We start from the raw sequence: 23,103 nt of genomic DNA on the forward strand, positions 1-23,103 counted from the left end.
CTTGCCCAATTTTTAAATGTTTTGATAACATGTACATGCTATTCAATTAATAATCTATGCATATAACAACAAATTACCCTTTAAAAGCAGTTGACTGTTCTTTATGAATTATTACTGTATCACAACTGGAAAATTGTGTTGTATTGCATTGGACATAATGTGATGACTAAAAAACTGGCGTGTTGTGTAACAGCTGCATTATGTACCAATGTAAACATCAATCAAGTCATGAATCATCATCAGCAGAACTCTGGAAACATAACTGGAATCTACTGGATCTTACCTGACAATGCTTTTACTGCATGCCAGCTCATTTACCAGGAAGGACAGGACAGAGGCTTTCTGAGCTGGCGTATGGGCCTGAAAGGCTTTGGTCCTTAAACTCAGAGCAAGATCAGCTAGCTCCGTCTGAGAGCAGTGAGCCTCCATGTATAGCTGCAAAACCTCAGACACATTGTCCCGATTCAGACCCACATTGGTCAGGTGGTCACCCAAGATAGACTTAGCCTGGTGGAGAAAAGGGGATAGTTCAAATTCTGCTGCCATTTTTTACTAAAGCATCTTAATTAAAATCAAGATAGATAGATAGATAGATAGATAGATAGATAGATAGATAGATAGATAGATTTCCCCCTCACCCTGTGTCCTTGAGGTAATCCTGGGTCAGACACAGCAGATGAGAGTAGTCGGACCAGCAGGTCCTGCACTTGCCCCATGCTGTTGCCCAGGTTGAGCAGTCCCTCCTGCAGTATTCCGAGAGTGGGCAACTCAGAGGGATCCATGCCCAGCACCTTCCCGAAGCTCCGCAGGAACTGCACCACCATCAGGCACTCCGCAAACACACTCCCCGGCAGAACCAGACCATGGATACGAGGAATCTCTGGAAGGGGCTGTAGAGGGAGAGAAAAACAGAAAAAGTGAGAAAAACTGTTTGTTTTTACCGCCTGTATCATCTAAAGCAGTATTTTTCTACCTTGTGTCAATAAAAATATAACTGATAAAAATCAATAATAATAATAATAAACAATTTAATGTCATGAAGTTGTTTTGCTTATACATCCAACACGACTCTAAAAAATTATACTGACAAACTACTACAAAAAAAACTTTTTTGTGAGTCAAACAGATTTTTTTGTGATTACTTGAAGTACCCCTGAGACTTTAAGTTAATATTTCAATAATTTAATGACACATTAGCATGCTCACAGTTCTCTGATGTCGATTATAATTATAATTAGTAGCAGTAGTAGTATGTTTTAACTCTAATTCTAAAAATGAAGACAAAAATATATTACTGCTGTAAATTACAATTCTACAAATGTGCCACATGCTTCACTCTAAAACATGCATAATATACAGTTATTGCAGCTTTTGATTTGATAATCACACCAAGCTATGTCCTGATTATTGTGCAGCCCCATTTATTTATTTTACTTTTACATTCAATATAATTAATTATTAGCTTTTCATCAACACACGAATGTGTGCATTCGCATTGCATTCCCTTGCATTTCCCTCATGAACCCCTGTTTTGGAAACTCAGTTCTAGATAATAATACAATAATTCGTTTTGTCCTTAATATAGTGACAATAAAAGTCACTTTCTTAATTTTGGAAACAACGTTGTCTTTACAGTATGTTTAAATTTTTTTATTTATAAGAAATTAGGCAGCTGCCATTATATTTTATGTAAGGGGTCCTTCACAAGGAGATCATCAAAATTTGGGGCCATTAGCATCAAAAAGTTTGATCCAAGATACAAAGGTGCAAACTTTCAGCAAAATCTTGTCTCCATCACCACTAGGTGGCAGTATTCTGTCTCAGGTGAATTCACTGTAAAGAATTTTGGTAAGATTCGGTGTATGACATCATACCTCAGAGATTTCTGATTGGATGAGTTTTTCTGTTAATGGCTCATTTATCGATGAATGAAACAAGTGCATTATCTTACAAAAACAAGCATTCTAAAAACTGGTTTTATAAATGAAATTAAACTTTTTCTGGTTTGGCCATATATTCCATTACCTTGTGATCTGTCAAACACATGTCTTCATTGGGTTTCTTCATCTCACGGATCAACTCCAACTCCAGCCTCCGGAGCTCCATTTTCCGCTCCTTGTTGAGACGTTTCTCATCACGTTTCTCTTGCCTGAGGCGTTCACGCTCCTAAGGGGTGGAAGAGAGGCTTTACTAACCGGTTGGATGCCAAATCAGCCGTGTTTGACATTAGGGTTTTATGTTCTACAAGAAAACTTTGTTTTGGAGTATGAGGAATGTTTAGGGTACTTTATCAAACTACATCAAAATTATTTGGCAAACACATTCAGGGAGCGTAAGCAGAGCAGGTAGACGTGACATGTGAGAAAGCCTTGAGGTGCAGAGAGGAGAGTGGAGTGGTGAAGGACAGTGTTCCTTTATTTATTTATTTTGTTTTGCACACCTCAGCTTTTTTCCGAGCCTCCACAGCTTTCATTAGCATAACGTGCTGTCTCCTCCTCTCCCTCTCCTGAAAAGACAGAATGATTCCATCGTTCAGTGGAGGAAAGCAGAGCATACAGATCCACACAGAGAAAACAAATGAAATATAAAAGCAAGAGACAGACGATAAAACTGATCAGCGTGGTTTAGCATGTTGCACAGAAAGAGAGAGAGAAAAAGTAGGTGAAGAACGGACACATTGCCATGGCCAGGATGAGGCAGCCACAAAAACATGTGTTACAGCTGATCGGACGGAAACAAAAGAGCGAAAAGAAAAGCCACAGATGTAATGGGCAGGTCAGAGGAGGAAAGCTGTCGGTGCATCTTGAGTTAGATTAGCGTAGCTACTGTTACAAGCTAACAAGGGAAAATAAAGCAGATTTCCCTCAGTTCTTACAGTGAAGCACATTGCTCTGTCACTGTTATTATGGATTTACAGTCAACATGAAATCAAAATCGCCCCTATTTACTTTCTTAGTACACGTTTCTGGTCTCTTTCTTCAAATGTAAAATTTGCAAATAACTAATTTACAGTTGTAATGGCTGCATTTAAGTCCACTTTTTTACGCCCTTCCCTCACTAACTTCCCTCCGTCTCGTTCAATTGGATGTACGTCATTGTTTATGTTGCACGAGTGCCTACAACCAGTGGAACACCCAAGGCCCTTGATCACTTGTGGGTAAATTAAGTGTGAGCACTGCGAGTTGATGTTGTGATGTCACAATTGTGTTGAATTGTGGTCTATGGCTCTGATTAAAATCGAGGGTCTGTCCAAGTAAACTTCCCTCATCCACTTGACGAAGTTGAACGCACTTCAAAGTAGCAGCAGAGATTCCCCCAGGGGCAAGTGCTTAGGGTAGTTTGCGAGTGTGTGTGTGTAAAAGTGGAGTTAAATGCAGTCGATGTTAATTTGCACTCAGTAATTTGTTGTTTAGGTTGTGCCACTGATGCCTTGGATTCATGCTGACATTAAGTGGTATGGATGTAGCATCATCCAAGTTGTCCCCATGAAGAGATCTGCTCCATGTAAATTACAACTTTTATTGGGCTATTGATATGATTAGAGGTTTTATATTATATGAGTCTATATGATTTTTAAATCTACTAATGTAAAGTACTATTCAATTTTTGCATTTTTTTAATTAAAGAGTGCACCATTAACCAATAGCCAAATAATTATTTATTCATTGTTTTAGAAAAATCACATTCTGGTTTGGCAACATTATAGTATGGAATAGCCACATAATTTGTTAAATATCTTATTTCGCTTGGAAAACATCACATTAAGGAAATAAAATGGGATGCGGATGGCGTTTCATGTTGACTTTAAGGATAAAGCCAATTAGAGTGATATTTTCATTTCTGACCCACAGATGGCATGGAATGTACAACAGAGGGAAGTGTGAGTTTCCTCAAATTCTCTCATTGGTCAGGCACTATGACCTGTACTGATGATCTCACAGGCAGGACAATCAGCACAGTGCAAATGCAACATTGTGACAAATAGTCTGCCACAACAACATACATACACGCACACACACACACACACACACACACACACACACACCAACACTCACATTTTCACAGCGGTAATGATAATATACAATATTGGGATGACTTTACACGTGGAATGAGGGTGTGTGGCACTTTCCACCAATGAGAGTATATACTCAACAGGCTCCATAGACACACACACGCACACACACATACACTTACACACACACACACACAAACACACACATACAAGGCACAGGCCTGCTGCATCAAAGCCGTTTTCTCTCATTGACACACATAGCAGATGTAGGCGATGCAGTTTTTTCTTTTGTTTTCTTTTTTTTTTTTTTTTGCTTGAAAAGCCATGCAGAAGGAAATGTAGTTTTGACAGCAGCCAGTGCTACATTTAAACATGTGCTGCTATGACATCATATCACAACCAGGATTCACGATGCGAGTGTTAGATGTACAGAAGATGAAACATACCCATACCATATCTAGTCTATGCCTCTCCATCTCCTGAGAGAGAGAGTTGGCAGAGTATTATGAGACAGAAAAAAAATCACAGCGTCATTTAAAAAGAAAAGGAAAAAAAAACAAACAAACTCAAAACTTTAGCCTGTAACCCCAAAGAGACAGACCCCACTCCCAAAAAAGCATGGAAATTAACCAAGAGAAACAGCAGAAAGTTAAAGACAGAACCACATGAGACTCGCCACTTCTAACATTGGGCATAGGCTGAACAAATCTATTTTAGGACACTTTTAAACCCATAATGCACTGCATTTCAGATGGTGACTGTGAACTCTACAATAAAATATTGCTCTTTCCTTCCCTTTCTCCTGCATTTTATAGCAAAAATCAGTACTACTATATAAATGGCCATTATGAGACCTATTATTTATAAGAGTGGTGACTGACCTGGTGCTTGAGAATAACAGCCTGTTGGCGTCTCATCTCCTTCTCCTACAAACACAGAACATAAAAACGATTCAACGCTGCACCAAAACACTCATTATGACACCGTCTAAAAAGAAACCACCAATCAGAGTCTTGTCTCGGCCTTCAGTCCTAACTGTGAGGCCTATGAATGCAAGAGCTTAAGAAAATATCAATCTTTTTGGATTTAAATACTACAGGAAATTGTTTGATTAATGCCATTTGCTTTGCTCTGTTGGCTAGTGAAGCAGGTTGGGTAGATAGGCTGCAATAGGCAGATTTTGTTTCAAACATTTTGATGCTACGGATCCCCAAATATGATGGTCCACTTGCGAGGGACTCCTTTCCAAAATGTAAAGGCAGCTAGCTAATTTTATGCATAAATGTGATTAAAAACAAATTTATACTGTGTGAGAAGAATGTGTGTGATGTTGTAAAGACAACAATATTAAATAATTACCTTTTATATTGTCATTTTACTATAGAAAATTGTTAATATATTATCGTAAACATATTGCATTAAAATTGCATAAAAAAACTGATTTAATACACTACCGTTCAAAAGTTCGAGGTTGGTAAGACTTTGTAATGTTTTAGAAAAACGTATGCTTACCAAGGCAGCTTCTATTTGATTAAAAAGTAAAAACAGTAACATTGTAAAACATTACTACATTGTTTTCTAGTTCAATACATTTTTTAAATTGTAATTTATTCTTGTGATGGCAAAGCTGAATTTTCAGCATCATCACTCCAGTCTTCAGTGTCGCATGATCCTTCAGAAATCATTCTAATATGCTGATTTGGAGCTCAGGAACATTTCTTATTATTATTATTAATGCTGAAAACAGTGCTGCTTAATATTTGTGTGAAAACTGCTGTCTTTTTTCAGGATCCTTTGATAAACAGAAAGTTCAAAAGAACAGCATTTATTTGAAAAATATTTTTTTTGTAACAATGTAAAAGTCTATACTTTCACTTTTGATTTAATTTAATGAATGATTTAATGATTAATGAATTGAATGTGTAATTGCTGGATAAAAGTAATTCCTTTAAAAAACGGTAGTGTATATAAACCATTTTTAGAAAAATACAATATGGGAAATAACAATATTGTGACATACTGTTATTGTGATATTTAAAATCTACAGTATGATCAAAGTGTTATATGGTGTACATAATTGTATGTGTGGCTGCAAATTTAACAGACATGGACAAAAAGTAATAAAACTCAACACAAAACTTGATTTAAATAAGGGAGGCTATTTCGAGCAGGTTGTGTATTCCAGTGAAGGCCCCATGTGCACAAGACATAAAAAGATGCACTGTGCATTTTTCATTTTAAACAACAACAGCAAAAACCCAGATGTCAAGCTAATTTTCCCCAACAGGCCAGCAGACATTAGTCAAACAGAGGCTCTGCTTCTTTGTTGTGGCCGAGGAATGTTAATGGTAGGTGCGAACGACGGAAGTTTTCTGGGGTGGGTTGGGGGGGGGGGGGGGATTTCCACGGCGATGATTCATGGTGTGCAGAGTAGGTGTGTAGCATCTCTTCTCACTCACAAACTGACCTTTATTCGCTTTTCCGCCTCCAACATTTTGGCATTGGCAGCCTCCTCTCTCTTTTTACGCTTTGCCTGCCAATGCAAAACAGGTCTGGGTCAGACCAGTGCTGCCGTGCTGAGTATAAACCTAAATTAAACATGCTAAACCAACATCTGTTTTATTTATAACTTATACTAACACTTTGATTGATGAGTCTGGGAGAGGAAAAGTGAGAGCTCGCATCCAAAACATTCACACACACACACACACACACACACACACACACACACACTCAGGAAAGCCCTTCAGTCTCAAGTCTTGCCATTGTTGCGCTAGCTCTAGCTACAGATCACTGCGTCAGTGATTGAGAATGTTTTCTCCTTAAGTCTGTGTCAGAATCAACCCTCAGATCTTCAAAACTATTCAATATTCCTCGGGCTCTGACAACGGCAATATAAAAAGAAAGCAAAGGCGAATTAGCTGAAAATTTAAATGCGTAATTACAAACAGCAAGAAATCCTGTTCAGAATGGCTTGCCAAGCGTGTCAGCTCCAATTTGATTTTGCCCAGCTAAAACACTTTTGAAGCCTCTATAATTGGGTGAGTAAAGTAAACAGTGTCTTCCTCCTGCTACTTATGCAAGAACTGCCATTGTCTGATGAAAAAAAAAAAAATGTATGTCTAATTTACCTCTGGTTTGAAACACAGGAGGCAGCAAATTTAATATTCAAAAACTGTCCACCAAAACCAATTTAGCATTAGTCCTGAAGAAAATTATGCAGAATTCACAGCCCCAAAATGCTGGTGAGTGATTCTTCTGTGGTCCGGGTTCCATGTTAAACAGGAACTGAAGGAGGTGGTGTGTATTTTAAGAATGTTAAGCCTATTTCAACTCTTTTCATTTATTATTTTTTCCCGCAGTCACTTCATACCTCGAGAATCTGCTGTGCGCGGAGTTCCTTCTCCATACGGATTTGCTGAATACGCTTTATCTTTTCCTGGTAGGAGAGGAGGAGGAAGTCTGTTAATTGAAAGTGCTGCTGTGCATTTAAAAAAGTCGAATGGCAGCCAAGCTGCAGTCGTAGAAGCACCATCAGTTTTCGTTTGAAATGAACGCTTATAATCTCATGTGACATGACCCTAAGACTGACCGAAAACCTAAGGTTTCCTTCTCAGACTCACCTGCTGTTTGAGAATCTTCAACTGTTCCTTTTGCTTCCTCCTCTCCTCTGCAGCCATGATGGCTGAACGAGAGATATAGAATGAGGTTTCAGCGAGATGTATGAACATCTTTGTGAGCAATAGAGTGGTATTCATAAGCGCGGATTACCTTGCTGTTTACGGGCCTCCTTGGCCGCCCGTGCGAGTGCCTGTTTCTCTAGTTTCCTCATGAGCTTCATCTGAGCCGCCTGCCGGGCGATTTCTATGATGAAAACAGACAAATCCCTTACATCAATATGAATACATGCATTATTGTCTATGAATGAGATAAGTCAAACAGTAGCACTTTACCCTGAGCCTCAAGCTTGCGCAATAGCTTGGCCTCAGAGGGGCTTGGGAATTCGCTCTCTCCTAGATTCGGAGGGCGGCCCTTTCGACGTCGGCTGCCCGAACCCTCACTGCCGCCCCTCGGCTGCCGCTCAGTGCTGGGCGGACGACCTCGCCGGCCCTCCATGGCCAAGATATGAGGTATGACCTCTTCCTCTTTCAGAAGAGCCCACTGCAAACCCTGCGGGGAAGCAGGGGACAGAGGAGGGTCAGACTAATGAAGACGACGGTAAAAACACAGAAACTTTCCTAATTTAGTGTCACATCGCTAATGATCACGTAACCCTAATATCACTAAACACTACAATAATTAATTGGTAATATTCTGAAAGGTTATTGTCATTGCAGATCCAATTTTAGCAAATGAATTAAAAGCATGAAAAAGAGTCAAGAGAGTCAATTTTTGATTTAAATTTTAATCAATAAACTTTAAAAACTTTAGCTCCTCTGTATCTTTAATCTTAAGAATCTCTTTCAACACACATGACAGACAAAACATGAAGTAACACCCTGTGGAAACAACGAGCGCTGATTATTGCACAGACTCCCTACAGTTTAAAAGGGGAAATTCAGGCTATCGGGGTTCAATCAAATTCCCTGCCCTGTTCAAGATGAAAGAGAGATACAGGGAGAGCGAAAGAATACGAGCGAGAGAGACAGAGAGAAAAAAAGAACACAGAGAACAAAAAAAAAAAAAGAAGAAAAAGAGGAGATGAAAGGCATTCACCTGGGGTCCTTCTCTGGCTTCATAGAAGTCACCAACCCTTATTTTTGCACTGAAGCTAAAATTATCACGCGTGATGTCAGTTATTCCGTATCTGGACAGATACTACAGAAGAGAGAATAATAGTGATTTTGTCAGACAGGACATCCAGAGAGCCATTAGCACTATAATGGTACCAAACTCAAAGCAGCCTAGCACACTTGCCATAACAGTGCATAGCTAGCTAAAGTGACCAGATCATTCAAGTAAACTGCTGGATCTTACAATAATTGCTAATGGTGCACTGGGAGAGGAAAGGGGTTTAACGGGAGGGGAGTGAGGCTACCTGAGCATTTGGGGGGTCTAAGCGAGAGGCAGCAGGGAAGACTGGTTACCTTTACGACATCCGGGTACTGTCGCAGTCGCTTGCCGCACGGGGAGTAATACGCAACATCTCCCTGCAGCCGACCGGCCACTGTTTTCATCCTGGTCTCTCTTTGCCAGCTAAAACAATGTCATACACGTTGAAGAAAAACACTTGTGTTTATCATTGTGCAAAAAAAAACAAAAAAACTAAAGGCTTATTTTTATGCTATTTTATTTTGTATTGTAATTTTATAATACCATGGATTTTTGGACATGTTTTTTATTGTATTATATATATATATATTTTTTTTTTTTTTTTTTTTTACGGCAGATCAGCAGCAAGATTATCTTCATGGCAAGAACAAAGCGAATAACAAAAATCATGCAATTAACAAAAAACTTTATAAGACATTTAAGATTTATACAAGACAAAAATTCTAAAATACATTCAGGTCATACCTTTTCAAAAATAGATCGGTTAAACATATCGCGGAGTAAAAACATCCATTTACATAAAAAACTGTGCAGTCCAGAAAATATGTTGTTAACTCTTAACAGTCAAAGGAAGGCATGATGGTGGTTCTTCACCTTTCAATCGTTTAAATCTTGAATGCTAAACGACACCTAGTAAAAACAACTTAATACTTTTTCTTATACTAGAATTTATTTCATATAACTTGTTTCTGTGGCATTCACATGTACCTTGATTATACCATGACATCATGTAAATAATACATATGAATGCAAATATGATAGTCATTCAAAGAACCATGGTATTACACCATAATTGTGCAATGGTGCCGCCACAGTGCTTGTTTGAATGGGTTTGTAATAATAGAGAAAATAATTCTGATTTGAGGAGAATATTTACTTATCTGCAATGTGTTTTAATGTGATGTTTATATGAGACTGTGCTCTGTTGTTTTAGAAGCACAGAATGCAGATCTGCAGTTAACAGGTGTTGAGTCATGCTGCCACCAGCGTGTCATATTTAAACGTACCCCATTTCCAGCGGAATCCGTAAATCATCTTCATTCATCACTCGCTTTCTCTTCGCAGAGCCTGAGACAAGACAACAGCCAGACAGACACACACACACACACATACACATTTTAAGTAAACCGTTTCATCATCTCTTACAAATTACAATTCACATAATGAGCAAACAACATCAAATAAAACCTCGATTTTTATTTGTTCTGCTTATGATGGTGCCTGCATGCATAAAACCTGCCTCCACAAGATCAGGGGATTGCAATGCGATTGCTAAGGCGTCCTGGATGGTTTTTACTAGGGGTTACAAATATTACAAATATTAAAATTCTGGCCAATAGCGATAAGGCTAATTATTTTCATGTCTTGGCAGATAAACCCCCCAAAAAAAAAAAAAAACCCCACTATTATAATGATATACAAGTTAGTTTAAATGAATAAAAATAAAACACAAACTAAGATCATGTAAATCTAGGCATCATAACATTGTAATATACAGCATGAAAAATGGATATTCATTTTGAGATTTGCTAAAGATTACATGTAACACTTGTGTAACAAATATTATAACAAATTATTGGTGTTTTTTAGTTGAAAAAAAATCAAAAGTAAAAATAGGACAATGAGCATGAACAATAAAATATACAATATTGTCTGATATTATATACACTAACATGCAAAAGTTTGGGTCAGTTTTAGTTTTCTTTCAAAAAAGTAATACTTCATTCAGAAAGGATGCATTATGTTGATCAAAAGTGACAGTGGACACATTAATAATGCTAGACAAGATTTCAAGTAAATGCTGTTCTTTTGAACTAATCAATTAATTCTGAAAAAAAATATCCCCGTTTCCATAAAAATATTAAGCAACACAACTGTTTACATCATTATTAATAAAAATAAATGTTTCTTGAGCACCAAATCAGCATATCAGAATGATTTCGGAAGCATCATGTGACACTGAAGACTGGAGTGATGATGCTGATAATCCAGCTTTGCCATTACAGGAATAAAATTACATTGTAAAACACATTAAAATATAAAAACATTTTTTAAATTTGTAATAATATCTCAAAATATTGCCATTTTTTACTGTATTTTGAATAAAATAAATGTAGCCTTGGTGAGCAGAAAAATCTCACCAACCGCAATCTTTTAAATGGTACTGTATACAAAATCAATAAATACCAATAATTAAAAAAATTGGCCAATATTTGATATGGTACCTATTTATTATGCATACCTAGTTTTTAGTGTCAGTGTTTTTAGAAGTCAATTTGTATGATGTTTTTGATAGTTTCTTCAAAGTCAAAAGAACCCAATCTAAGTCTCAGGTATGGTATATTTTGGTCCATAGATATGACTTAAACATGACCTCCTGTGTGCTAAATTGATGGAGTACTTTAGCCTAATTTATTTTAGGCAGGAAACACCTGATCGCATAATAGTAAAAGTAATAGCTCTCCTAAACAAGCAGCATGATTTAAGGGTATGATTTATTTCCGAAGCACAAATGATGCAAGACGAGCTACACACTCACGTACAATGCTTAGGAATAGGGAGATGTTCAAAATATGATTAATAGCAATAGTGACACTAACAAAAACCACAGGAAGAAACTAGCAAAATCATATCGCTCAAATCTCTCTTTCAGAGAAGGGAAGTCTGCAGACATAACGGGCGATAAGTGAATCTCTCAGCAGCTCAAATAATAATCCAAAAACAAATCACAGTAACTCTTCTCAGCTTATTACAGATTCCTCGCACTTTTCAATGGACACAATTCTGCTTCATTAGAATAAGTGTTTCATTCCATCGCGGTGAGGGATGCTGAACGCCATCCAAGAGCAGATGCACTTCTGTGCCATGTTTGCTGGATTTGAGAGTGTTTTGTTTAACAAATGTCTCTGTTAGCTTCAGAAGGAAAAAGCAGATTAAGCCAGCCAAACAGAGTTGGTTGATGTGCCTCAGCTAACAGGTTAAAGCAAACACGAGTACCGGGGTTAACCCAGACACTGCAGCTACATTTACCTAACCCTAAACCTGACCCTGTATGAACCAAACACAAGAGGAAAACAATTAATGGAAACAGTTTCAAATTAATTATCTTAGTTTTTTTTGTTTTTCCTGGAATACAGGCCAGATACAATGGCTAGGTCCAAGGACACACACCCAAATAGACGGGAGCAAAGGGAGCCCAGTGATGCCAGACGCCGTCATTTATCTTTCTAAAAATAGACACTCCGTCATCTGAGTGTGACAGCCCATACACAGACAAATACACAAACAAAAGGGCATGCGCAAACACACAACACATATTCAACTCCGTGCACACTTTTGATACGGACAGAGCTCTGAAGGAAGGTGTCATGCATATATAGTTTTGGTTTATTTATAGTAATAACGTTGCCTGTGGTTACCTGGAGAGGTGCCAACAGAGTACGATGAGGAGGGAGAGCTGTGATAGGTCAAGGCACCGGAGCTGCTCACAATGGTGGGCGTGGCCACACTGGAGGGCTTAATGACTTGGAGGTTTAGTGGCAGACAGTCAGACAGGCTGTGATTGGTGGAGGAGTTAAGATGGGAAAAGCCCTTGCTGAGTTTCTGAGGAGTCTTCTCTCCATCTGTGTCCATCTCCATGACTCCATCCTTGCGCTTCTTTTTACCACCCTCTGAACCGTTCAACTCACTATCTGAATTACTGTCCGACTCTGAGAAATAGAAGGTGAGAGGAGAGGACATGAGACAGCGTTTATGGCATTGATCATTATTACGTCTTGTGTCTCTGGTCGCACCAAAGAGCCAAATTAAAGGCAACTTGAAATAGAAATCACAATAACAATGTATTTCACTTTCATAATCTGATGCATTACCCAGTAAAAATGCAATTATATTTATTTAGCATAAAATAATGTAAGGAATATTTCATTGAATCAGGATTTTAGGTAAAGTATGCAATTATACTTTACTTTTACAATTATACTTTAATTATATTCAGCATGAAATAATGCATGAAATAATGTAAGGAATATTTCATTGGATCGGGATTTAAGGTAAAGTAAAGTAAAGTAAATGCAATTATATTCAGCATGAAATAATGTAAGGAACATTTAATCGGATCAGGATCTTAGGTAAAGTAAAGTAACACATTGAATTAAAGAAATAGGTCTTGCAGAAATGAACATTCTTTCATTATTTCCTCTCTCCAAACCCACAGAGTATCAAGTATCATGGAAATAGTTAATGGTATACACTATAAAAAAATATTTTTCAAAGTTGTAAGTACAACAAAGTTTGCTGGAGTATGTTTTGCACTGCAATACCATTTCAATCTTTCTTTTAATGAACTCACAAAACCACTCTTCTAGGCATCTCACCTGAAAGACTATCATCTGAGTCCTCTTCATCATCATCCTCTTCATCCTCCACATCATCATCCTCGTCGTCTTCGTCTTCAGCAGAGTCATCTGAGTCTTTGCTGCTGGGCAGCTCCTGCTCGGCTCCGCTGTGTTGAAACAGGTCCACCAAAGACTGCACCAGGTGGTTCTGGGATAGACCCCTCCAGGCCTCTAATGCTTTGGGAGTCTTGCTCTTCCGTGGCTCACGAGTGCGGTTAGGAGTGGGAGACGCAGAAGCGGGGCTCTTACGACCTCCTGTGCTGAGGTTGACGGGTACGTCTGAGCGGGGTTTGGTGGTAAGTGCCAACGGCACATCTTGGGTGCTCTGGATGACTCCGTTGGGCTGGCCAAGACCCAGCAGGCCATGAGAGAAAGGCAGACTGGAGGATGACAAGCCTTGCGCTGAGGGGGGTTTGGTCCTACCTGACGCTTCGGAGTTGAGTTTAAGAGGGAGCACAGAGGAGGATGAAGATGAGGATGAGGATGTGGGCACCCCTGCCCTCTTTTTTATCTTATATGGGTCCTGCTGTTTCTTCAACAGGAGAGGAAACGTCTGGTCTTGGGACAGGAAAGACTGCAGAAGGAAAAACAAAGAGAACGATGATGGAAAGTAAGAAAAGTAAGTCTATATCACATTCAGTTTTATGTTTTATGTTCTAAAAAAACTGTACAGAAGGTGTACACACATATCACACCAAGGACAATAACTACAACTATAAAGTATAAATAATTAGAATCATTCTAATTCTATGAGAATATTAAAGACCGACACCACAGCTATAACAATAATGATACAGAGGAACGATATCATTGGAATCACTTTCAGAATAATGTTTTCCAGGTGATGAACAATAAAAATACTGCAAGTCAATCCCAATCCACCCAACTTTATAGAGATTGAGAATTTAAAATGGGAGATGGAATAACTGCAGCGTGGGCTTATAATATAAAACCATTATCATCCGTTGGATATATAATCCAATATAGGCTAATATAGTTATCGTTATTCAGAAGTTATCTCTATAGATACTGTTCTTAATGTGTATGGGTCTAATGTGTATGGGTCTTGAGTCATATATATAAATTCAATTATTGTTTTCAATATTCAATATTTTTGCGTAAAACTCACTTTTTTACTTAATTTGTTTATATCCATTTCTATTATTCATATCTATTTATCTATTTCTCGAAATCAATATTACAGCAATTTCTGCTGCTGGGCAATGCTGTTTTCAAAACAAAATGGAACAAAACTGAATTTCCTTGAACAAAGCACATCTTCAGAGAAAGGGAGATATGTATACTGATAGCAAAGATGAGAGGAGGAAAAAACAAATTGACTGATAAACAAAGAGAGTGAGAGTGAGAAAGGGGAAAACAGCAGAGGAGATGTGGTAATTGTGCTGGTTGTCATGTGGCTTAAGTGCTGGTAGAGGAAGAGTGTGAGTGAGCATAATGCTGCTCTGACTCACTGAAACAGAGAACAACAGCGCGGCCATGACTCTATCAGCTCCACAACATTCATTAAGAGAGAAGGAATGCTCAAACTCTGCCTGCCTTCAACCGCTGAGCTCAATGGTTTGAAATCTTTATAGCGCCATTATAGTTTCCTGACTCATGAACATGTTTGCTCTGAAATAATAAGAATCTGCACTTGCGAGAGTGTTTCTATGAGGTTGCTTGGGAGTTGCCAAAGAGTCTTTAGAGTTTCTATGATGTTCTGGAGTCTTTCAATAAACTTCTTAAAGGCCCCCTGAAATCAAAATTGAAGTTTTTTAGCTTTTAGTATGAATATGTTAGCCTTAAGGTTGTGAATAAGCTGATGTGTTCCAAAACAATGACAAAATTAGCATTTAAGAGATATAAGCATTCAAATCTTACAGTCTCACACTTCCGCTAAAATTGATCACATATTTTTATAACATTACCGCAGACTTCAGCTTCTCATCACATCTTCTGTCCAATCAAATGCTCTCTAGAATCTAAAGCGTACCACCAAAGCAATCCGTTGACACGTCACAGAGCAATAAGGGTTGGAGATGAGTGTTTGGTTGCTCAAACGCTCAAGTTTTATTACGTTTTCCAACTGTACGTTGGTTAAGAATTAAATGGCTAGAATTTGTTCACACCTCTACTATTAAATCCAACATATCATCAGCGTCATTCAATATGTCCCACCTCAGCTTCCTGTTTCAGTGGAAATTACATCAACGCATCATACAAAGCTGCGCGTCCCAAGGCACTTCAGTGGGCCTTTAAGAAAACCCTGTCGTATTAATTGTTTTCTTAAAGTCACAATGTACCAGAAGTAACGACCGATTTTTCTTCCATATTGCGACGTACATCTGAGTGAAACAGACTGTATTGAAAAGGAAAAAAAGGCAGGGTGGGGACTTCGTTCTATCCATCGGTTGTTGATTGGATGGAGGCAGATATAAATATGAGCTTTAAAGGGGTGGGGATTATGTGGTTTCATCGGAAGATCGTGTTTTTGTTTGAAAATTTTGAGGTCACAAAATTACAAATAAATAAATAAACATATGCATGGATGAATCATTCACAATACGATAAAAAACAACATGCTAAAAGAAAATAGATTTTGTGAATTTCCATTTAATGCCGACTTTAAGGTTTTGTGCAACCAGGCCCCATTCCCTAGATATGAACTGGGTTTATGAACTGGATCATTTTATTGACCTTTATTTACTTTTATTAAAAAGTAATAGCACCTTAACAAGCCACGTTTTCAGGAATCATTTATACGGCATACACAGCAACCCCAAGTATAAGCAAGAGTAACACTGTTGCTTGCCTTAGTAAGCACCATAATAAAATCAAAATATTATGAAACTGTTCCACACCGTAACTTAATAATAAAATTACTCTGGTTAATTACAAGAAGAAGAAAAAAACATATTAACCTCTTCAACAGTCATTTCAAGGCAACAAAAGGAGAGGTGAGGGAAAGGCACATTTATTATACTCATTTGCTGAAATCTGGCCCCTTAAGAAGTTATGGAGTTAATTGCCTGTTGGTTTTGCTTCAGTAATTCTAATAAAGCGATGCACATTGTCACTTTCATTTACCAACTAAAGCCACACAGTAGGGAAGCCAGTCCTACTGATAAGAGAATGGAGCTGTCCTTTCTGTCCTCTCCGCGTTTCTGTCTTCAGCACATTCTCTCACACACACACACACACAAACACACACACACAAATAATTCTCTCTCCCACTCACATTCTCCCTCTCCGTTACTCTGACCTTTTCAAATAGGCTGGTCAATAAGGAGAGACACGTCCTGAATACCAAGAGCACCCTAAAAGCGATAATCCTAAATTGGCTTAAAAGATACGGACGGAAACTGTGGAGAATTTGCTTTAGCTGGTTTGCTTTTCTGGAAAATGAAAATGTGGACGCTGGCCTTGAGGGAAAAGTGAGATTAATGTATGGACTTGAAGGATGAATATTCTCACATTTCTCCAGCTAGACCGTGGCACACTCACCTGTTTCAGCCTGTAGTCAGCAGTGACTTGTGCCAGAGAACTTTCCAGAATCTTCCTGCTGGTCAGAGCATCCAGTGCTGGAGATTGGGACTTGCGGGAGGAAGCTTGAGATTGCGCCTTGAGGGAAGGGGTGAGTGGAGGCGGTTTGGGGGAAGAGGACAGGGGGAGGGGTTTTGGAGGGGAGGGGACTGATAGTGGTTTGGGGGAGGAGCATAACGAGAGTGGGAGGGGCTGAGGTGAGGAAGTGAGGGGCTTGGTAGAGGCTGAGGGGTTTTTTGGAGAGGAGTTACGATGCTGTGGAGAATGTTTAGGAGAAACGTCTCGACGTGACTGTGCGATAAGCGCTAACGGTTTAGCAGCAGCAGCCAGGCCAGTGGACTGGATGACGCTGGTGTGGAGGGGTCTTTCCCTGGCTCTGCTGCCCGTTAGAGACAGCAGAGGGGACTGAGACAGGGCTGGCGGAGGTGGAGAGCGATGCAGGTGCACTGGAGGAGAGGGCTCTAAAGGTGCACTGCCCGGCAGGCCTACATGGAAGTCCTGGGCCTCCAGCAGCCTGGCCTTTTCCTTCTTACTGAGCCCAGAGTTTGGCGTCACAATCTGGGCAAACAAGACAGGGAGAAGTCCACTTGTTGATTAAGGTTTTTACACCAAAACCAGTCATAATGTGTTCTTATATGACTATTTTCCACTCTCACTGACCCTCAGGATTCAACAGGTTGTGTTTGTCACTGAAGACATATGTAAACAACCTTTATGTCATTTAGCAGATACATTTATATAATATGACTTCCAGTGCACTGGAGCAATCTGAGGTTAAGTGCTTTACTCAAAGGCTCAGTGGTGCAATGCTAGGATTCAAACCTGCCTGGAAAACAGTAATAAGCTAATATGAGCAGTATCTTACTTTCATTTTCTTTTTTTTCTGCCGCTCCTTTTCCGAGTCTGACTCCTCGCTGTCTTTACTCTGCTCGTCTTCGTCTTCATCATCATCATCTTCTTCCTCTCCAAGATCATCAATATCACTGCTGCTCACTCCGTCACTGTCAGTATCCAGCGATGATCCAGATTCACTCTCGCTTACGGCAGACCCCTCTACCTGCTTCTTACGGGCTTTCTGCATTGGTCGACACACATCAATGATTCAGCTTGTAAAACAGTTTTAATTAATTCAGCAACAAACCATTAAATAATTGGTCATGTATATGTAGTGTTTGTGTGTTTGGACCACACACTGAGTTGCAATGACGTCGTACCTTCTCTTTAGTTTTCTGTGAGGGTTTCTCCTGAAGCTCCCCTGTGCTGTTGCTATGGTGACTGGCCTTGCGGTCGCGGGCTTTGGCGTTGAGTGTCCGGCTGTGCTCAGGGGGCCGGAGCGCGGGGGAGGGGGAGGCAGAAGCCGAAACAGTTCCTTTAGCCGCAGATGGAGACAGTGAACGACCATTCACAGCTCCATTCACACCTGTGCTCCAGAGAGTTTACATGAACCAGTGAGATGCTTTTAAACTACGCAATTAGATTTTTTGCTACAAGTTAGAGAGAAAAATCTAAATTTCCCTCAAAATATATACTATGTCAAATAGCCTTTGGCATGGATTTCTGAGACAAAAGTATAGGTTAAAACGGCAGAAGATCTCCTGATAAGCGCCTGATGAATTCAACACTGCAGGCGAATGCTCAAGGCGATGATTACTGTGAGTACACCAGCCTGAAGGCTACATTACTGCTGCATTACTTTTGTTTAAGAATTATTACTTTATTGTTTCATGTTTAAGTCTGCCTCCGAGGGATATCATACATTCCCAGGAGGCAGATATAGACAGAATAATACCTTTGGAGGCCTGACTGCTCTTGCTGGGTGTTTTGGATGTATACGGATTGGCCTCGTGGTTGTGAAGGGGTGGGGCGAACATAGGTGGCAGGCTCAAAAAAGGCGGGAAGAAAGCTGGAGGACTCCGTCCATGTGCTTCTGCTGCTCTCCACCATTCTGAGAAAAGAGAGAGTAAATTACCTTATAACATTAGGGTAGATAATCTAAATGAGACAGGACTGAAGTAAATATTAAATGATAATAATAACAATTGATTAATTATGTCCAATATAATTAAAAAATATATTGTATATTTATTACTAATTATTATCATTATTATTATTATTTAAATATTTAGATTATTATACTAAAATTATATTAAAATTACATTATTATTATTGGTTTTTATAAGAATATTCATTTTATTATAAGAATATTTTATTACATTACTACTATTATTAATTAATGTTACTATTATTATTACTATTAAAAGTAAAAAATATATAATTGTTATCAATAATAATAATAATAACAGTAACATTATCAATATTAATAACAACAACAAAAATAATTATTATTATCGTTATTGTTATACTGTTATATCCTATTATATTACTATTACTTTATATTAGTTTCCGAATATTAAACTTTTGTGCCAATTAATTGCATAGGGCTTTGTGTCATCAGACCTTCGGTCATGAATAAACGGCCACCAACATAATACGCACACATACCTGAGAAGGCTCCTAGTTGTGGGTGAGCTGCGAGGGCAGCAGAGACCCCCAGTCCTCCTAGACCTCCAAACTCTGGGCGGGCCGTGGCCGGTGATAGCAAACCAAAGGCTGGGTGGGCCATGAGAGGGTACGCACTGGGCAAAGAGGTCATTGAGCTGACACTGAAGGTCTGGTCACTGCCCGTCAGTCCAAACAGAGGACCTGCCCCATCAAACACACACATATACAAGACACCATTACACATTCGGAATTAGATAATCACACCATTTTGAAAGGTTAATGCTTAAAACAAGAAAATGTTTGCGACAGGGGAAAAATAAATAAATAAGCGTAATTATATTATATGTAAACCAGTTTTGCATCTAAGTAAATTGATTTTTTTTCTTAAATGGCGACTGGATTTATCTTTTTTCTTTTGAAGTAGCAGAATATCATCACTCTCTCTGCCTCTTGTGACACTTTAGGAGTAGAGAGGGAAGTTATTTGTATGAAAAAAAAAAAAGTGAGTGTTAGTGCTGAGTGATTCAGAGTTCAGTGAGAGCGTATATGTGTTCTGAGTGTTTTGTCAAGGTGTGTGGGATTGTGTGTACATATCAAAGAGAAGTTCAGAAACCTCTATGGCTCTGTGTGTGTGTGCCTAGAGAAGAGTAAGCCTCATAGTGCTGTGTCAGCCTCTGAAGCCACTATCTGGATATGACTATAACAGTTCAACCCTAGTGGTAATTCTAACTAACATTCAGTTTGCTCAGAAGTTGCATTCTCATTTACGTTTTTCAATATTGTGTGTTTAAATGTACATTAGAGCATGATCTGGTTTCCCCAGATGTTAGCTAAATATGACATAACCTCACCTCGGGGACATTTGAGGACACCGTTAAAAAGTGTCATTTTTTAAATGTAAGTAAAGTTTTCTATTAGGGGTAGGGATAGTCTATTGTATTTATAATTAGCTTTATAAAACAACAACAGTATGGTGTGCCTTCATTTAGACAGCAAGTAAACGTGTGTGTGTAACTGTGTGAGAGACAGTTTGATGGCTGTTAATGTTAATGTAATCACAGGCTTTCTGACACTATTTGATTAATAACTATGATCAGACCAAATGAAAGTCTCCGCTTGATAGAACAAGGAAGAAGTGGGAGAGAAGACGCCCAAAGCGCTCCTGCATCTTCCACAATATTCTATAAGATATCACAACAACACCCTCTCCGAGTCCGATAAATCACTTCAATCTCTTGTTTGACATTGTATGGGCTCTCGGCATACATGTAAACACAGAGCTCTTCGTATTAATCATCGTCGTCGTCATCATCATCATCCAGATTGCATCCTTTCTGGGATCGATCTCCTCTGGCAGCGCTGATGCTGCCCATTGTCTCCTTCAGGAGTCACATGTAATTTCTAAGCCGCATATTTCATGCAAATTCAATTTCCATTAGGGAGCACAGAGAAGAAAGGCTTGAGCGCACCGTTCCGCCAGCGCAGCACCGCGCCAGCTCTCTCGCTCTTGCGCACACACACACACACACACACACACACACACACACACACACACACACACACACACACACACACACACACACACACACACACACACACACACACACACACACACACACACACACACACACACACACACACACAAAAGTGATGATGGGAAATGCAGGACTTTTGCAGATAGCTATAACTCCAGGAGGGACAGAGAGGAGGAGAGGGCCTTGACTTCCCTTTGCTGTTGTTTATGTGTGAAGACTGTAGAAACTGTCTGCAGCATGCAGAGTTTCTTTTGCAGTATTTTTCCCGTATTTTCCCCCAGAGTCCACTTAAAATGTTTGTCCACTTGGAACGTCCACAAAAACAGTCATGATTTAATTTTACATGACCATTTTCCACTCTCTATCTGACCCTTAGAAACCGCAACCTTTAAAAAAATAATAGTTGACCTAAAAAAGAAAATTCTGTCATTTACTCTTGTGTGTCTCTTATACGTCTTGCCATAATAACCCCTATGACCAATATGATATAAATTTCCACTGTTCCTCACACAAAATGTCTATTTATATGCAAATTATGAAAATTTGGGTTAACTATTCCTTGAAAAGGCAGAGTTGCATAGTAGCATTGCTACAAATCGCTATTAATTTCTCTTTGGCGAGGTGCAGAGCTTAATTTGTAAATTCTGAGGTTCCAGAAAAAAGTGTGCTTGGGGGGGTGGGAGGTTTAAGATATAATATACTAACATGCCGTATCTGGATAAGAAATCCTGAACGGAAGCGGCTGACATGCAAATATACTCAGCCGCATATATACTCAGAATTAACATAGAAACATAAAGCGCTAGACGCAGATTATCTTGAGTTTTGTGTTCAAAGACACATTAAGGTGTTTATTTGCATACTTATGATGTGTTGTGACAATTTGTGCACGTAAAACACCATGGCATAAAGCATTAAGCCCAACCAAAGGTCTGACCAACATAGCCCTTGACATCTGTATGGAATTCAGAAGCTTAAACAATCACAGTAATTTTGCACGTTGCACATTGAAGTATATATATTATCTATACATTGCTTGTCATACGTTGGAAATGTGAATGTCAAATCCAATAAATCGTTGCCCAAACATGGCATGGGGCACTTCGTCGCGTCATTAACAACTTTATCATTATTATATTTAACTTTCCTGTACACAGGTCATAACATAAACATCTTTCAGTGGTATATGAGATGGAGGATCCCCCAAATGAGGGGCCGGATCCAGCTTGTTCCGGGACAAATTAAGGCCCTGGCGAGGTGGTAATGTAGCTAGTTTTTAAACCATGTTGCTTTTCAGTGGCAAAGCCATTTTATTGATTTTATAATGGGGTACAAACACTGACAAACAGTATGTTACATTTCCCTGACAATTTATTTATTTATTCAGACATTTAGAATTAGAACCAGTGACGCTAGTTTTGTGAATAACGGGCTGGAACGTGTTAAAATCAATTCGCGATTCCATTTGAATCATTCAGACAGCCCACTCACCCACTGAACTGTGAGCCGGTTCTCATTCAGTGAAGAAGTAACAGGCTTTTTTTAATGCTGGGTGATGTGGAATATTTACCCGGAATCCACTTAATCCAAAATTTGCCAGTGATAAAAGTCTTTATAAAGTTTTCCTGTGTATGAGTAGTTTGATTGTGATGCATCATGTCCTACAAAAATCTGACTGCGTGTACCACTGTGTTCGTGACACATTTGAATGTTTTGCTTATTAAAATGGCATTTATTACAGCAACGTGTGAGTCTGTGATTTTTCTTTTGCCAGATTCATTGAAAGAACTGGCTCAAAGAGTTGTTTGTAAGTGAATCGGACTTCACTGGTCATGCCGTATGTTTGTTTTCGTGCGCAGCCAGTTAACTCATTTCAAAAGAGAAAGAAAATCCTGTTTTGCATATGCCCTCTTTTAATTAGGCTCTAGAATGGAAAAGAGAAGAAAGAAGAAGACTGACAGCTTTCCGTTCCTGAGCTTAAGACCTGTCCTTTTTAATTCTCACATACACAAATCCAGTACAGCCTGTATGTTTTGGGTTTTGTCCTGATATATACAGTGGC

General features: G+C 38.9%; 1 protein-coding gene across 21 annotated transcripts in view; it reads right to left on the bottom strand.

Annotated features, from left to right (window-relative positions):
- baz2ba (bromodomain adjacent to zinc finger domain, 2Ba) overlaps positions 1-23,103 on the bottom strand; it is a gene marked incomplete at its 3' end in the record, with an annotated part of 89,356 nt that overhangs the window by 13,368 nt on the left and 52,885 nt on the right. For 4 of the 21 annotated variants that reach the window (XM_082136650.1, XM_082136657.1, XM_082136646.1 and 1 more), the window contains exons 4-24: positions 19,507-19,707; positions 18,794-18,949; positions 18,219-18,424; positions 17,870-18,079; positions 16,966-17,562; positions 13,441-14,035; positions 12,484-12,774; positions 10,072-10,132; positions 9,100-9,208; positions 8,729-8,830; positions 7,966-8,182; positions 7,784-7,876; positions 7,636-7,697; positions 7,386-7,451; positions 6,480-6,545; positions 4,894-4,938; positions 4,459-4,491; positions 2,441-2,506; positions 2,026-2,166; positions 639-890; positions 284-507 (exon numbers count right to left, since the gene is read on the bottom strand). In XM_082136650.1, the coding sequence (XP_081992776.1) occupies positions 284-507; positions 639-890; positions 2,026-2,166; positions 2,441-2,506; positions 4,459-4,491; positions 4,894-4,938; positions 6,480-6,545; positions 7,386-7,451; positions 7,636-7,697; positions 7,784-7,876; positions 7,966-8,182; positions 8,729-8,830; positions 9,100-9,208; positions 10,072-10,132; positions 12,484-12,774; positions 13,441-14,035; positions 16,966-17,562; positions 17,870-18,079; positions 18,219-18,424; positions 18,794-18,949; positions 19,507-19,707 (3,793 nt within the window). The remainder of the gene's footprint in view (positions 1-283; positions 508-638; positions 891-2,025; positions 2,167-2,440; positions 2,507-4,458; positions 4,492-4,893; positions 4,939-6,479; positions 6,546-7,385; positions 7,452-7,635; positions 7,698-7,783; positions 7,877-7,965; positions 8,183-8,728; positions 8,831-9,099; positions 9,209-10,071; positions 10,133-12,483; positions 12,775-13,440; positions 14,036-16,965; positions 17,563-17,869; positions 18,080-18,218; positions 18,425-18,793; positions 18,950-19,506; positions 19,708-23,103) is intronic. The other 17 variants (XM_082136655.1, XM_082136661.1, XM_082136662.1 and 14 more) reach the window with 13 other exon arrangements.

This window comes from Leuciscus leuciscus (assembly GCF_965113295.1).
Source record: "Leuciscus leuciscus genome assembly, chromosome: 14".
NCBI classification, from domain to species: Eukaryota; Metazoa; Chordata; class Actinopteri; order Cypriniformes; family Leuciscidae; genus Leuciscus; species Leuciscus leuciscus.